We start from the raw sequence: 16,091 nt of genomic DNA on the forward strand, positions 1-16,091 counted from the left end.
AGGGAAGGCGATCCCGCTGGATTTCCATCCCAGCTCCCCTCCCCGTGGGTTCCAGAGCGCCCCAATCCCGCTCCCCCGGCCTCAGGTGTGTTCCTGTCCAGCCTCGGCCCAAACCAGCCCAGCAGGCTCGGGGCACGGCCCCTGCCCAGTGCAAACCAGTGCAAACCAGTTTTTTTTGGGATGGGGTTGTGGGGCTGCTCCAGCATCCCAGCTCCCAGCCCAGGGATCCACCAGGGCTCCCCAGGAACAGCACCTGGAGAGCCAGCACCATTCCCAGCGGGAGTTTGGGATAAAAAGGCTTTAATCCACAATCTCTGCTCCTGGGAGAGGCTGGGAATGCCACCAGCATTCCCCACGGGAGCATCCCGTCTGCTCGAGCAGCTCCCTGGGTTACTGACGCTGTTCTGGGGTACGAGACATGGGGCTGGGGGTGCAGTTAGGGCGGGAGGGAGCCCTGTCCTGGATCCTTGACCCAGATCCCTGTCCTGGATCCTTGTCCTGGATCCCTGTCCCGGATCCCCTGTCCCAGATCCCCTATCCCAGATCCCCTGTCCCAGATCCCCTATCCCAGATCCCCTGTCCTGGATCCCCTGTCCTGGATCCCTGTCCCAGATCCCCTGTCCCGGAGCCCAGCTGGGCTCATCCCACAGGGAATTAATTCCCTTCTCCCTCCATCCCCGGCAGGCAGGGACTCCCTCCCTCCCTCCCTCCCTCCCGCTCCAGCCGGCTTTCCCCGCTGGCAGGCAGGCAGATCCTCCAGATGGGATGGCCTGGAGAGAGATGGATATCTGCTGGACACCTTCCAGCAAAGGGGATCTCTCCTGTGGGCCTAAAGCCCCTCTGAAACGGGAGGCACGGAGGAGTTTGGATTTCCTTGGGAAGCCTCCGGTTGTTGGTGTTTTCCCCTTCCCCGCCTGCCCCATAACCTGTTCTCCCTGCCTGTCCCTCCCGTCCTCGGGATGGTTGGGATGGGAAGGACCCATCTGAGCAAACATTTCCTTTTGTTCAGCTCTACTCAGGCATGGCCCTGCTGCTGCAGCCGGGGCCGTGACTCACCCGCGCCGCCCGAGCCCGGCTGGAAAATTTGGGGTGTTTTAAAGAAAATGCCCGGTTTTAATGACAGCGCTGTAATAACCCCAAACAACCACCCTGCGCTGCCGGGGGAGCGGGGATGTTTAATGCATGAACCGCGGGGTTTGAGATGCAGCTGGGAAGGAATAAAAGAAGGGAATAAACCCCAAATCCCCGCTGAGGAGCATCCAGCAGGGCTGGCTCTCACCTCGTGCTTCCCCCGGGGCTGCCCTATCACCTCATCTCGGGATGGAGGTGGAACCAGGGTCCCCTGGCCGAACCCCGTCATCCCGGGAAGGAGGAGTTACCTTCCCGAGCCTTTTAATCCTGTCCTGCTGGTTTCCCCGCAGAGCCGGCGCAGCTCCCTGCCCGTGCGGCCGTGCCTGGCTCACCATGGCCCCGCGTCACGTTGTGACCATGTCCACCAGCCAGGCCGCCCGCGGCGTCTGCGTGCTGGGCACCGAGGTCGTCCTGGACACGCGCCGGTAAGGCCCGGCACCGGGGCACGCCGGCATGTTCCACCGAGCTGCCGGGCTTCGGGATGGGATTCCTCAGGGTTGGGTTCCATGGAGCTGATGGGCTTCGGGATGGGATTCCTCAGGATTGGGACATCCTGGTGTGTGTTCCGTGGAGCTGCTGGGCTTCGGGATGGGATTCCTCAGGGTTGGGTTCCATGGATCTTCTGGGCTTTGGGGTGGGATTCCTCAGGACTGGGACATCCCAACACGTTCCACGGAGCTGCTGGGCTCTGGGATGGGATTCCTCAGGATTGGGACATCCCAGAGTGTTCCATGGAACTGCTGGGCTTTGGGATGGGTTTCCTCAGGACTGGGACATCCCAGAGTGTTCCACCAAGCTGCTGGGCTTTGGGATGGGTTTACCTGACATTGAGGGATCCTGGAATGTTCCATGGAGCTGATGGGATGGTTTGGGATGGAGCTTTGGGATGGGTTTCCTCAGGACTGGGTTCCATGGAGCTGCTGGGCTTTGGGGTGGGTTTGCCTGGCATTGAGGGATCCTGGTGTTTTCCACAGAGCCACCAGGATTTGGGATGGGTTTGGAGGACAAACGGGCGGTGAGGGACTCGGAGCTCGTCAGGAGTTCACCCAAGGGTTTGGGGGGACTGGTTCTGCTTTGGGGGATGATGTCCCATGGGGACCTCACCCCAAAATCCTGGTTTTGGGGACGATCTCCCACAGGGAGCTCATTTTTAGGGACAATATCCCACAGGGAGCTCACCCAAAGGCCGGACGTTGGCTGGAGGTGACGCAGCGGGGCCAGGCCAGGATGGTTTGGAGACAAAGCCCGAGCACACCCTGGCTAAGGCCGGGTCTATTTCTGGCTCTAAAAACATTGGGCAAGAACAATTCACGACGAGCAACTCGGAGCTAAAACGGGAGGAGGAACAAAATGCGTGGCTCAGGCAGAAAAAATCCAGCGGCAGCCGTGCACGGGCAGCGTCAGGAAAAAGGGATTTTTCCAGAATTAAATATGGGGTGGCTTTATTGGGCAGATAGGCGGCTGTCCCTGCCCTGCTGCCACCGTGTCATTATTTAATAAATCACATTTATAATGACAGAGAACGCAGGCCCGGCCGGTCGGCATCGCATCCGGGCAATTATTGGGATGGAGCGCTGGAGCCGGGCCAGGATGCGCCGCCGTCCCCTCAGAGAGCCTTGGCTGCCCTAAAACAGCCTCGTTTCCCCCTCGTTTGGACAGGAGTGCAGAAAAACCCATTTTCTGACATTTTTTGTCCTGCTTTGGGACTCGAAGCCATCTCAGACCTGTTCAAACGTGGAGCCAGAGCCCCCAGATGGGGTAATTCGGCTTCTGGGTAACAAATTTGAGCCGTGGTCCCAAACAGCAGATGATGGAGGCTCTTCCTGCTGAAAAATTGGATCATTTTATTCCCAGGGAGCTCTGGCTGGAGGGAATTTAGTGATGGATGCACCAATTTTGGGCTGTTTGGGGCAGAACACGGAGCTCGCTGGGAACTGGGCCACAAACCCATGGCAAAGGACCCCAAATCTGTGGGATCCCAGCGTCCTGTGGCTCCGTGGGGTGTTCCGGATGGGGATGGGATCCAGCAAATCCCGGGGATCCAGGGCTCCGTGGGGTATTCCAGAGGGGGATGCCAAGCCCAGGGAATGCCTCAGCCTCCTCACAAGCTGCCGCAGGCACCGGGGACGCCGCGCCAAGAGCAGCGCCGGGCAGAAATCCCTGCCGCGGCGAGGTTTTGATGCTGCGTTTTTTATGTTCTCCCTGCCGAAATTCCCACCTGGCTCCCCCTGGGATGCAGCCGGGGGAGCCGGGAGCAGGTGGAATTGAGATGGAATGAGCAGGGAGCAGCACTTGAAAGGCTCCTGAGGATGTCACGGAGCCGGGCGCGGGCGCTGCGTGCCCGGATCCAGGCTCCGCTCCAGCCCGAGCATCCCTCGGGTCACGACACGGTCCCACAACACCCAACTCCACGCGTGGTTGGCACGGAAACCATCCCGGCTCTTCCCCCGCTTGGGGTTTTGTCACGCTGAAATTCCGGGAATTTCTGGCTGCCGTGGAGGGAGGTTGGATGTGGGATAAACCACGGCCAGACGTGCCGGAGCTGCAGCGGGAGCTGGGCTTGCTCAACGCCGCCGCAGAGATCCCACGTGTGGCACTCCTGGGACCATTTCATCACCGAGGGATGGTCCCGGAGCTCTTCCTGCCCGGTTAATTCCAGGTTCAGGGATTTGGCTCCCCTGGGCTCTGACCCAAGGTTGCTCCATTGCAGGTCCACTCCCAGAGGTGCTGCGTCCTTTGACGTGCACGCCACGCCGGCGGTGACGGTGCACGTGATCCACAGCCCCACCACAAAGCCCACCACGGACTCGCGGTGGCCCCTGGACCCCGACATGGAGGTGGTGGTGACCATCGATGTCACCAGCAGGACCGTCGATGACAACCAGGTCAGGCGCTGCTCGTGTGCCCAAACTGGGGAAAATAAGCGGAATTTCCTAGGAAATTTGAGGATTTCTGAGTAATGCTGACACCAGGGTGGTTTTTACAACTCGAGGGGAGTTGTGCAATTGGCACTGACGAGAAATGAAACCCAGAAGGAGAAGGTCCCACTTCGTGCCCTAATCACGGTGGTTACTAAAGTTGGTGCCAGGCAGCAAAAAATATCCCAAGTTTGGCTTTTTCCATGCCCGATTTTGTGCTGAAGCTGGCACGGAGGGCTCTGATGAGCTGTGATTAATGGACAGCTGGGATGGACCTCCCGTGGACCGGCTGGGTGGGCAGACAGGGGTTGGATCCGTGATCCTTGTGGGGCCCTTCCCAGCTCCTTCCATGGTCCGGGAGGGCAGAGATCCCACCAGGCCAGTGGGGTGTGGGGATGGAGATCCCGCTGGCTCTGTGGGGTGTGGGTCATGGTGTGGGGATGGAGATCCTACTGGCCTGGTGAGATGTGGGTCACGGTGTGGGGATGGAGATCCTGCTGGCCTGGTGAGATGTGGGTCACGGTGTGGGGATGGAGATCCCACCAACCCAGTGAGATGTGGGTCATGGAGATCTCACCAGCCCAGTGAGATGTGGGTCACGGTGTGGGGTTGGAGATCCCACCAGCCCTGTGGGTCACAGTGTGGGGATGGAGATCCCACCAGGCTGGTGAGATGTGGGGATGGAGATCCCACCAGCGTGGTGAGATGTGGGTCACGGTGTGGGGATGGAGATCCCACCAGCCCTGTGGGTCACGGTGTGGGGATGGAGATCCCACCAGCCCTGTGGGTCACGGTGTGGGGATGGAGATCCCACCAGCCCTGTGGGTCACGGTGTGGGGATGGAGATCCCACCAGCCCTGTGGGTCACGGTGTGAGGATGTCTCTGCAGGTGAAGATCTCCTACTACGACCGCGAGGGCCGCGAGCTGGCGGTGGCCTGGCTGTACCTCACCTGTGTCGGTAGGTGCCCACTGAGGCTCTGGGAATTCCTGGCCTCTTGGGACCTGGCTGGGACCCACGAGGCCGGAGCTCCTCGGGTTTGGGTGTTCACCCATGCTGACGACCAAGAGGGAAATAATTAAAAGGTGATTAATTAAACACCGCCTTATATGGTGCGGAAGAGAGCGAGGCTGGGCCGTGTCCCCACCCAGGGCGCATCCTGTGCCTGCTGAGGTGGTTCCTCTGGGAGAAGAGGATCCAGGGGAGATCTCCTCACCCGGCTCCAGCCGGCGCCTCCTCCGCGGCAGCGAGGGGAGAGGGATCGGCACCGAAGCGGTGCCTGACCTATTTCAGGAGTTTAGGGCGAGGTGAATCATTCCCTCCGGATGCCTGCTCTCCCCTGCTGGCTACAAAGGGAGTCTAGACAACCGGTCTGGGTGCAGAAGCCTCCGCTTGGATGGATTAATTACCCTAAATTTGGGATTTTCTGAAGAATTCACATGACAGCCAGACCGGTGTCCTCAAGTTGTGCTTCCCAAAATTGCCCCTGGAGAGGCTGAAGGTTTCCCATGGAGCCAACTGGGGCCACCACTGGCCACGGGGATTTTGCCTTCCAAATGTCCCTCTCCTGGTTAGGTTTAGAGTTTCCCTCCCAGCTTTTCCTCTCTGCCCCAAGGAGAACAATCTCTGCCTCAATCCCTGTGTTTTCCACATCCCACCTGGAGAAGTTTTTGGGTTTTGATTCAGGTCGGGTTTGGGCGAGTTCACCCAAATTTTTCTGCAGCAGAGGCAAAAATTTGGGGCAAGAGGAGCTCTGCGAGGGGAAGTCCTGCTCAGATTTCCCGGGAATTATTTGGGTGTTTGCTCAACCGCGGTGGAAATGCCTTTTTGTGCCTCCACCGTGTTTCAGCTTCGTGGAAAACGGGGCAGTGGATGGGAAATCGGTGAAAACCAAAATTGCCGTGCAAACATAAAATCTGCCAGGCAAACATAAAAAATGGTGTGAAAACAAAACCTGCCACGAAAACATAAAAAATACTACGAAAACGTAAAACCTGCCATGAGGTGGGGATGTCCCTGCTGGGGGGGAACCGAAATGAGAGGAGACGGCTGGAGATCAAAGAGGGAAAGTCATGGCAAAGCCCTGGGGTTGGATTTTCTTCTCCTGCTTTGTTGGAATTGCTGTGTCTGGAGCAGCTTCGTGGGGATGAGTGGGGTCGGTGTGGGGTCACCAAGCAGGAGCCCAAAACAGCACGGAGAGCTCGTCCCCTGCTCGTTCCTTCCCTGTCGCTGTTCCAGAGGTGTCCCTGGACGTGGACTGGAGCCGGAGCGGGCGAGTGAAGAGCAAGGGCAAGGACAAGGTAACGAGAGGCCTTGTGGGAGGGAGGGATCCAGGCCTCTTCCTGGAAAATCTCCAGGAAAATCTCTGTCCCCTCCTGGGGACAGGGACCCAGGTGTTGGCTGCACGAGGGCGAACGGCCCGGCAGATCCTCAGCCTGCTAATTGAGGAGGAAAAGGATTTATTTTCCTATTCCACGCCAAAGCCTCCTGTGGCTCCAGCCTGGCTCTGAGGATCCCATAGGAGAAAACTTTTCCCTTTCCCTTCTCCTTCTCCTTCTCCTTCTCCTTCTCCTTCTCCTTCTCCTTCTCCTTCTCCTTCTCCTTCTCCTTCTCCTTCTCCTTCTCCTTCTCCTTCTCCTTCTCCTTCTCCTTCTCCTTCTCCTTCTCCTTCTCCTTCCCCTTCCCCTTCCCCGGGAAAGCAGCAGCAGGAGATTTCCCCCTTTGGCCACACATCTGCCGGTGCCCAGGCGCTTGAGCCGGGCTAATTAACTGCAGCCCAGCCAGGCTAATTAACCTCAGCCCGATCGGTGGCGCAAATCGGTTATCGAGATGGGCTGAGCTTCCAGAAACGCTGGAGAAACGCTTCCAGAAACGCCTCCAGGCCAGGCTGGGGGCACCTCCAACCTCTCTGGGAGATAAAATCTCAGAGCAGGCCCTGCTGGGAGCTGGCGTTGGGAACGGGGTGATTTGGAGCGGCACTGGCTTCTGCCCCGAGTGTGGGGCTTTCCTTGGGGAAAATCCTTCTCCTGTCCCCTCTGGGTGCTTCTCCCCCAGGCCAAGTGGACGTGGGGCCCGGATGGACAAGGAGCCGTGCTGTTGGTCAACTGCGACCGGGACAGCCCCGGCGCGGGGGGCCCGGACAGCGGCCAGGCGGACGTACGGACGCTGGCAGGTGGGCTGTGACCCCGAGGGGCTCCCCGGGGGCTCCCCCACCGCCATCCCCTCCCTCCGTGTCCCCTGCGTCCCCCAGACCTGCAGGACATGTCGGTGATGCTGCTGCGGACCCAGGGACCCAGCGCTATCTTTGCCGAGTACCAGGTGGTGCTGCACGTCCCCGAGAGCGACGCCGACAAAGTGCGGGTTTTCCACTCCGTCCGTGAGTACCTCCCCTCGTCCCCAGATCCCCGCGTGACCCCAAGGTGAGCCAGCCCCGTGGCTTCTCTTCATTCGGGGCTCCCCTATTTGCCACAATCGCCCTTTTACCCCCGAAGCTCTTCCGCTGTCGCACAGCGTGGGGAGATGTAGGAAAAATCAAGGCTCCAAAGAGGCTTTTCCCAACGAGGCTGCTGGAATTTTGCCATTCCCATGGCGCAGGAACCCCCACGTGGCTCCCGGCCCTGTTTTGGCTTGGGCAGGGATCCAAGCAGCCAAGCAGCCCATCCCGTTGGGCAGCGCCCTTCGCCTTTGAACGGTTGCATCCCCGGCAGCTCCGCGCCGAAAATCAGGTCCGGGGAGCCAAGGGTGTCATTAGATGCTCAGCCGGAGCCACGCACCTTGAAAGGGCTGGAGCCGGGGGGACGCAGCCGTCCGTGTCCCGGGAAGATCAAGCGTGTTCCCCAGGGAGGAGGACGAGGAGGAGGAAGCGGCTCTTCCTCCACCCTTGGGCACCAGCCACCGACTCCTGCTGCTGCTGGCGTGTCCCGCTGTGGGCAGGCTGCTGAATTCCTGCTGGGAATCCGGGGTTCTCCAGGCTGCCGAATTCCTGGTGGGAATCCGGGGTTCTCCAGACTGCTGAATTCCTGCTGGGAATCTGGAGTTCTCCAGGTTGCTGAATTCCTGGTGGGAATCTGGGGTTCTCCAGACTGCTGAATTCCTGGTGGGAATTGAGGTTCTCCAGGCTGCCAAATTCCTGGTGGGAATCCGGGGTTCTCCAGGCTGCTGAGTTTGGGGTGGGAATTGGAGTTCTCCAGGCTGCCAAATTCCTGGTGGGAATCTGGGGTTCTCCAGACTGCTGAACTTCTGGTGGGAATTGAGGTTCTCCAGGCTGCCGAATTCCTGGTGGGAATTGGGGTTCTCCAGGCTGCCAAATTCCTGGTTGGAATCCGGGGTTCTCCAGGCTGCCAAATTCCTGGTGGGAATCCGGGGTTCTCCAGGCTGCTGAGTTTGGGGTGGGAATTGGGGTTCTCCAGGTTGCTGAACTTCTGGTGGGAATTGGGGTTCTCCAGGTTGCTGAATTCCTGGTGGGATTTGAGGTTCTCCAGGCTGCCAAATTCCTGGTGGGAATCTGGGGTTCTCCAGGTTGCTGAGTTTGGGGTGGGAATTGGGGTTCTCCGGACTGCTGAATTCCTGGTGGGAATCCGGGGTTCTCCAGGCTTCCAAATTCCTGGTGGGAACTGGGGTTCTCCAGGCTGCTGAATTCCTGGTGGGAATTGGGGTTCTCCAGGTGGTGATGCCCACCCGCTCTACAAGCCCGTGCTGGGGCCAGACAAGCTCTCCTACGTGCTGGAGCGCGCCGGCCACGGCGACAGCACCTTCTACGTGGAGGGGCTGGCGTTCCCCGACAGGGGCTTCTCCGGCCTCGTGTCCTTCAGCGCCAGCCTGCTGGAGGTGCCCCACAAGGTACGGGGGGCCGGCCCCACCCGTGCCCCGGCGGGATCCCGGCGGTGCAGGTCCCAAATCCCGCTCTGGCTCCCGCAGGACTCCCCGGGCACGCCGATCTTCACGGACACCGTGGTGTTCCGCGTGGCGCCCTGGATCATGACCCCCAACACGCAGCAGCCGCTGGAGGTGTTTGTCTGCAGGTAGGAGGGGGTGTCCCCACCGGGCCCTGCCCCGGGCACGCTCCGGGGAGGAGATCCCGTGGGGTGAGCCAGCCTGAGGCGTTCCCCACTGGGAATGTTTGGGAAGGGAGTCATTTCCATCTCGAGGAGGAAGGCTGGAGTTCCTTCTCCAGGTCCATTCCCATGCAGGAATGTTGCCCCGGGGGGTTTCAATCCCAAGGGAAAAGGCTGGAGGACCCTCTCCAGGTCCAGTCCCATAAAGGCTGGAGTTCCTTCTCCAGGTTCAATCCCATGCAGGAATGCTGCTCAGGGCGTTTAGATCCCAAGGAAAAACGCCGGAGGGCCTTTTCCAGGTCCAATTCCATGCAGGAATGCTGCCGGGGGTGTTTAAATCCCTGGGAGAAAGGCTGGAGTTCCCCCTCCAGCTCCCATCCCACACGGGGATGCTGCCCAGGAACGGGGAACGCGCTGCGGGCTCGGGGTTCGGGGGGCTCCCCCTCTCAGCCCCGCTCCCTCCCTGTCCCCGCAGCATCAAGCAGGGCTCGGATTCCAACGAAGCCTTCCTGGAGGGGCTGCGGGCCCTGCTGCGGAAAGCCAACTGCAAGCTGACCGTGTGCTCCGAGCAGGACACGCGCAGCGACCGCTGGATCCAGGTCCGCACCCGCCCGGCTCGGGCAGCGCCCGGGATGCGCCGGGAACGGGCACGGGGGCACCGGGAATGCTGCCGGGAGAGGGGGGACAATGCCCGGGGAGCCCGGGCTGGCAGCAGGGACACGGGGGACACCGGGGGGCCGGGCAGGAGGGTGCCGGTGTCGGGGGACCCCCGTAAGACGCGGTGTCACCCTGTGGGACCGGGCAGGGACCCCAGCAGGACCCGGTGTCACCCTGTGGGGCTGTGCAGGACCCGGTGTCACCCTGTGGGACCCCAACAGGACCCGGTGTCACCCTGTGGGGCTCTGCAGGACCCGGTGTCACCCTTGGTGCCCCCAGCAGGACCTGGTGTCACCCTGTGGGGCTGTGCAGGACCCGGTGTCACCCTGTGGGACCCCAGCAGGACCCGGTGTCACCCTCTGGGGCTCTGCAGGAGCCTCCCCGGTGCTTTAGGCTGGGCTTTGCCAGGCTCGCCCCATTCCCTGCCCCACCTTCCCCACATCCCTGGTGGAGATTCCTGTCCAGAGCCTTCCTCCTCCTCCTCCTCCTCTCCCACAGGATGAGCTGGAGTTCGGCTACGTGGAAGCCCCGCACAAAACCTTCCCTGTGGTCTTTGACTCTCCCAGGAACAGAGGCCTGAAGGATTTCGCTTTTAAGAAGATCCTGGTGTGTCCTTGCTTTAAAATCCCCCCCTTTTTCCCCAAAAAAAACCCCAAAATCCTCACACGGGAGGTCCTCGGCACCTCTCCCCTCTTTTCCAGGGCCCGGATTTTGGCTACGTGACCCGGGAACCGCCCGGGAAGAGCGTGACCAGCCTGGATTCCTTCGGGAACCTGGATGTGAGCCCGCCGGTGACGGTGCGGGGCAAGGAGTACCCGCTGGGGCGGATCCTGATCGGCAGCCCCCTGCCCTGGTCAGCATCCCTCCCTCTGCAATTCCCCAACATCCCCTCGGGAATCTCCCGGAGAAAAGGAAAAAACCCCGGGGCAGACCCCCAGCAAATCCCAGATCCCGCAAAAAAAAAAACACAAAACAAAAAACCCGCCGGTTTTTATCCCGGTTTTCCCCGTTTTTTGGTTCTTTTAGGAGAGGAGCGGGGGGAATCCGGGAAAGGGTGGGAATCCTGGAAAACTGGGAATTGTTGTGCCCAGGGCCGGCGGTGCTTGGCAGCGCCGGGGGAACAAAGCTCCCTTCACAAAGGAGGGAATTTTCCGGGAAAAAAAAACAATTCCCGCACCTCATCCTGCCCCGATCCCAAAAAACCGGGCTGGAGCTGCTTCCACAGGCAGGGAAATGGGATTTTTAATTATCACATTAATTAATTATCCTTCGTTAGCGGGAATTTAATTAACGTCTGTCCAGCCCGTTCTAAGGAAATTCGGTGCTGACACCGGAGTGAGGCGGGATTTGGGATTTGGGGATTTGGGGATTTGGGAATTTGGGGATTTGGGAATTTGGGAATTTGGGGATCTGGGGATCTGGGAATTTGAGGATTTGGGGATTTGGGGATCACGGGGGTGGGAAAAACTCAACCCGAAAGGGGCCTGAGCGGAACAGGGCATGGAATGATCCAATCCCTATGGATAGATACAGCCCGGAGATGTATCCATGGAAAAAAATCCATGGAAAATAGGGGGATATAGGGTTTTGATATTATTTTTATATTTTTTAATTTTTTAGTTTTATGTATTTTATATTTTAAAATATTTCAATATTTTTTATATTTAAATAATTAAATATATATAAAATATATTTATATTTATATACTGATACATATATTTAAATTAAATATATATTTAATATATATTTTTATATATTTATATATGTATATATTTATATATAAATATATAAATATATAAATATATAAATATATAAATATATAAATATATAAATATATAAATATATAAATATATAAATATATTACAGGGATTTGGTTATATATATTTATATCGATATATTTATATGATACAGGGATTCAGTAATATATAATTATATTGATATTTTCATATAATACAGGGATTTAGTAATATGTATTTATATTGATGCATTTATATAATATAAGCATTTAACAATGTATGTTTATATTGATATATTTATATAACACAGCGATTTAACAATATATATTTATATTTTTATATTTATATAACATAGAGATCTAGTAATATATATTTATATTGATACATTTATATAATACAGCGATTTAGTAATATATATTTATATTGATATATTTATATAATATAGAGATATAGTAATATATATTTATATGAGGGATTTAGCAATATATATTTATATAAAGTCTATATATTAACACACTTCAGGGATATATTAATATATAACAGATATAATGATACATAATTGGGCTATTAGACAGATAAATCTATATTAAGCTAGAACAATCTATAATTTATATTATTATAATACTTATTTAAACACTTGGCTGTCTACAGTGGAGCTCAGACCATTTCCAGCCTCTTCCCAGAAACTCAGAACAAAAAATGGGATTTTTGGGGAGATTTTGGGATGAATTTTGGGGAAGGTTGTGGTGTCCAGCCCCCGGCCGTGTCCTTGCAGAGCGTCCTGTTTGGGACAAAAAATGGGATTTTTGGGGCAGATTTTGGGATGAATTTTGGGGAGGGTTGCGGTGTCCAGCCCCCGGCCGTGTCCTTGCAGGGCGTCTGGCCGCAGGATGTGCAGGGCCGTGCGGGATTTCCTCTTCGCGCAGACGGTGCAGGCGCCGCTCGAGGTTTACTCGGAGTGGCTCAGCGTGGGCCACGTCGATGAGTTCCTCACCTTCGTCCCTGCCCTCGACAGGAAGGTGCCGACCCCGCAGCCTCCCAGGGGCTCTGCAGCCCAAAAATCCCCTTCTCCCGTGGTTTATCCTGCCCGGGGGATGGAGCTGGGCTGGCCTTGGGATCACTATGAGCATCCCACAGCCTGGATTTGGGATCACTGTGGGCATCCCATGGCCCTGGGGTGGATTTGGGATCACCGTGGGTATCCCATGGCCCTGGGGTGGATTTGGGATCACTGTGAGTATCCCATGGCCCTGGGGTGGATTTGGGATCACTGTGGGCATCCCATGGCCCTGGGGTGGATTTGGGATCACTGTGGGCATCTCATGGCCTGGAGCTGGATTTGTGATCACTATGAAGATCCCACGGCCTGGATTTGGGATCATTTTGGGCATCCCCATGGCCCAGGGCTGGATTTGGGATCACTGTGGGCATCCCCATGGCCCAGGGCTGGGTTTGGGATGGCTGTGGTGCCTCCCAGCTGGGCTCTGGGGTGTTTCGTGACCCCACAGCCAGGGGTGACGGCCGGGCTCTGTCCCGCAGGGATTCCGGCTGCTCCTGGCCAGCCCCAACGCCTGCTACAAGCTCTTCAAGGAGAAGCAGCAGCAGGGCCACGGGGAGGCCACGCAGTTCATTGGTGAGGGGTGGCCAGGGACATCCTTGGGGGACGGCGTTCCTGCTGTCCGTCCCTCTGCCCACCCCTCTGTCCATCCTTCTGTCCATCCCTCTGTCCATCCTTCTGTCCATCCCCACTGTCCATCCCACTGTCCATCCTTCTGTCCATCCCCACTGTCCATCCCACTGTCCATCCTTCTGTCCATCCCCTCTGTCCATCCCTCTGGCCATCCCTCTGTCCATCCCCACTGTCCATCCCTCTGTCCACCCCTGTGTCCACCCCTGTGTCCACCCCTGTGTCCCTCACCGCCCCCACGCCCCCAGGGCTGAAGGGCAGCGAGCAGAGGAGCATCGACGAGATCCTGGCGGACGAGTCCCTGCGGAGCGACAACCGGCACGCGCAGGTGGCTCCGGCATTCCCGGGATCCGCGGCATTCCCGGGATCCGCGGCATTCCCGGGATCCGCGGGATTCCCAGGATCCGCGGCATTCCCGGGATCCGCAGCATTCCTGACTGCGGGGAGCGGATCTGGGGATCCGGGGAACGGCCGGAGCGGGAGAGGAGGGGGAGATGTCCCAAGGGACACAGAGGGGACGGCTGATGGGAAAGGGAGGGCGGGGTGGGATGGGAAGGTGGGGTACGGGGTTATTCCTGCGGATGGGGTGGGATGGGATCCATGGGATGGGATGGGATGGGATGGGATGGGATGGGATGGGATGGGATGGGATCCATGGGATCCATGGGATGGGATGGGATGGGATGGGATGGGATGGGATGGGATGGGATGGGATGGGATGGGATGGGATGGGATGGGATGGGATGGGATGGGGTGGGGTGGGAGGTTGTTCCTGGGGATGGGGTGGGATCTGAGGTTGTTCCCGGTGATGGGAGGTTGGGATGTGAGGTTGTTCCCGGTGATGGGGTGGGATGTGAGGTTGTTCCCGGTGATGGGGTGGGATGTGAGGTTGTTCCCGGTGATGGGGTGGGATCTGAGGTTGTTCCCGGTGATGGGAGGTTGGGATGTGAGGTTGTTCCCGGTGATGGGGTGGGACCCAGGCAGGCTCCAGCCGTCCCTGCAGGTGGGATTTGGAGGGTGGGGATGGCAGCTCCAGCCCCTCCCCGCAGCGCTGCATCGACTGGAACCGCAACCTGCTGAAGCAGGAGCTGGGGCTGAGCGAGCAGGACATCGTGGACATCCCGCAGCTCTTCATCCTGAAGGGCTCCCGCGCCGACGCGCTCTTCCCGGACATGGTGAGACCCCGACCCCTCCACCCCACCCCTTCCCCGACCCCCCGGGGCCGCTCCCCGCTGGAATCTCGGCGCTGCAGGTGAACATGCTGGTGCTGGGCCGGCACCTGGGCATCCCCAAGCCCTTCGGGCCCGTGGTGGGCGGGCGCTGCTGCCTGGAGCAGCGCGTGCGGGAGCTGCTGGAGCCGCTGGGCCTCTCCTGCACCTTCATCGACGACTTCTTCTCCTACCACGTGCTGGCCGGGGACGTGCACTGCGGCACCAACGTGCGCCGCAAGCCCTTCGCCTTCAAGTGGTGGCACGTCGTGCCCTGAGCTGCCCTCCCCGGGACGGGTCCTGCAGGGAAAGGTGCATTTCCTGCATCCCCGGGGAGCAGAAGATGCATTTCCTGCATCCCTGGGGAGCAGAAGATGCATTTCCTGCATCCCCAGGGAGGGGAAAGATGCATTTCCTGCATCCCCAGGGAGCAGAAGATGCATTTCCTGCATCCCTGGGGAGCAGAAGATGCATTTCCTGCATCCCCAGGGAGGGGAAAGATGCATTTCCTGCATCCCCAGGGAGCAGAAGATGCATTTCCTGCATCCCCAGGGAGCAGAAGATGCATTTCCTGCATCCCCGGGGAGCAGAAGATGCATTTCCTGCATCCCCTGGGGGGGAAAGATGCCTTTCCTGCATCCCCTGGAGGGGAAAGGTGCATTTCCTGCATCTCAGGATTGGGGGAATGTGAATTTCCTGCATCTCCGAGGAGGGGAAGATGCATTTCCTGCATCCCCTGGAGGGGAAAAGTGCATTTCCAGCTCCGGAAAAGCACCGAGAGCACGGGTTTGGCCAATAAAGCTTGACGGACACTGAGGGGGCTGCGCTTCTCCGTCTCTCGCCCTCCCCTCCCGGGGTGCGGATCCTTCGGAGCCCGCTTTGGGGCACGGGGCTTTGGTTTGGGGCTGCTGGCTCTGGGGGCCGCCGGAGCCCCCCGCCCCAGGGTTTGTAGCTTGATACCACCCCCAAAACCCCCCGTTTCGGCCCCAAAATCGCTCCCTGCCGGGGCAGCCGCTTCTCAAGAGCTGCCCCGTGCCCTCCTCGGGACCTTTCCACGCCTTCTCCAGGAGGGAGTTTCCTCCTCTTGGTCTCCAGCGGAGCGCGACACTTCCCCGTGCCCGCCCGGCCCCCGCCCGCTGCCCCGGGCACGGCCCCGCTGCCCTTTTGGGGCCGAACCAGCCCATTTCGGCCAAAATTCCCTTTCCTGGCGCTCAGGGGCAGCCGCACCTGCGCTTCCAACTCCTGCGGCCCCAAAAAGCGGGGAGGGGATGCTCCCGCACCTCTCCTCGCCCCAAAAAGCGGGTTTTTTGCCTCCAAAAGCGTGTTTTTTTGCCCCCAAAAGCGGGATTTTTTTTGCCCCAAAAAGCAGGTATTTTTGCCCTACAAAGCGGGGTTTTTTTGCCCCCAAAGCGGGTTTTTTTGTCCCCAAAAGCGGGGGGGAGGGGTCCCCACGAAGCGGATATTTTTTCTCCCCAAAAAGCGGTTTTTTTTTTTGCCCCACAAAGCGGGGTTTTTGCCGCACAAAACTGTTTTTTTTTGCCCCAAAAGCGGGTTTATTTTTTCCCCACAAAGCGGTTTTTTTTTTTTTTCTCCAAAAACCGGGTTTTTTTTTCCCCAAAACCGGTTTTTTTTTCCCAAAATCGGGTTTCTAACCCCATTCCCAGCCCCGTTCCTCCGGGCCGTGTCCCTGCTGATATTCCC

General features: G+C 58.1%; 1 protein-coding gene across 1 annotated transcript; it reads left to right on the top strand.

Moving 5' to 3' along the window:
• The first annotated feature begins 1,464 nt into the window (after positions 1 to 1,464).
• LOC111922253 (protein-arginine deiminase type-1-like) lies at positions 1,465 to 14,669 on the top strand. The gene is made up of 16 exons (XM_086860440.1): positions 1,465 to 1,556; positions 3,842 to 4,016; positions 4,939 to 5,008; positions 6,287 to 6,348; positions 7,103 to 7,220; positions 7,299 to 7,424; positions 8,712 to 8,887; positions 8,966 to 9,069; positions 9,578 to 9,701; positions 10,258 to 10,365; positions 10,461 to 10,612; positions 12,370 to 12,514; positions 13,035 to 13,128; positions 13,431 to 13,510; positions 14,232 to 14,357; positions 14,435 to 14,669. The coding sequence occupies exons 1-16, from the start codon at positions 1,465 to 1,467 to the stop codon at positions 14,666 to 14,668; spliced, it is 1,986 nt and encodes a 661-aa protein (XP_086716566.1). The 3' UTR covers position 14,669.
• Positions 14,670 to 16,091: the final 1,422 nt, after the last annotated feature.

Source organism: Cyanistes caeruleus, chromosome 22 (genome assembly GCF_971803275.1).
Source record: "Cyanistes caeruleus chromosome 22, bCyaCae1.hap1.1, whole genome shotgun sequence".
In the NCBI taxonomy this organism is placed as follows: Eukaryota; Metazoa; Chordata; class Aves; order Passeriformes; family Paridae; genus Cyanistes; species Cyanistes caeruleus.

Excerpts from the sequence above, each read along its gene's own strand:
- LOC111922253 (XM_086860440.1), top strand. The coding sequence starts at position 1,465 with ATGGCCCCGCGTCACGTTGTGACCATGTCCACCAGCCAGGCCGCCCGC. Across the intron at positions 10,366-10,460 it reads TCGCTTTTAAGAAGATCCTG|GGCCCGGATTTTGGCTACGT; the intron begins GTGTGTCCTTGC and ends CCTCTTTTCCAG. Across the intron at positions 10,613-12,369 it reads ATCGGCAGCCCCCTGCCCTG|GGCGTCTGGCCGCAGGATGT; the intron begins GTCAGCATCCCT and ends GTGTCCTTGCAG.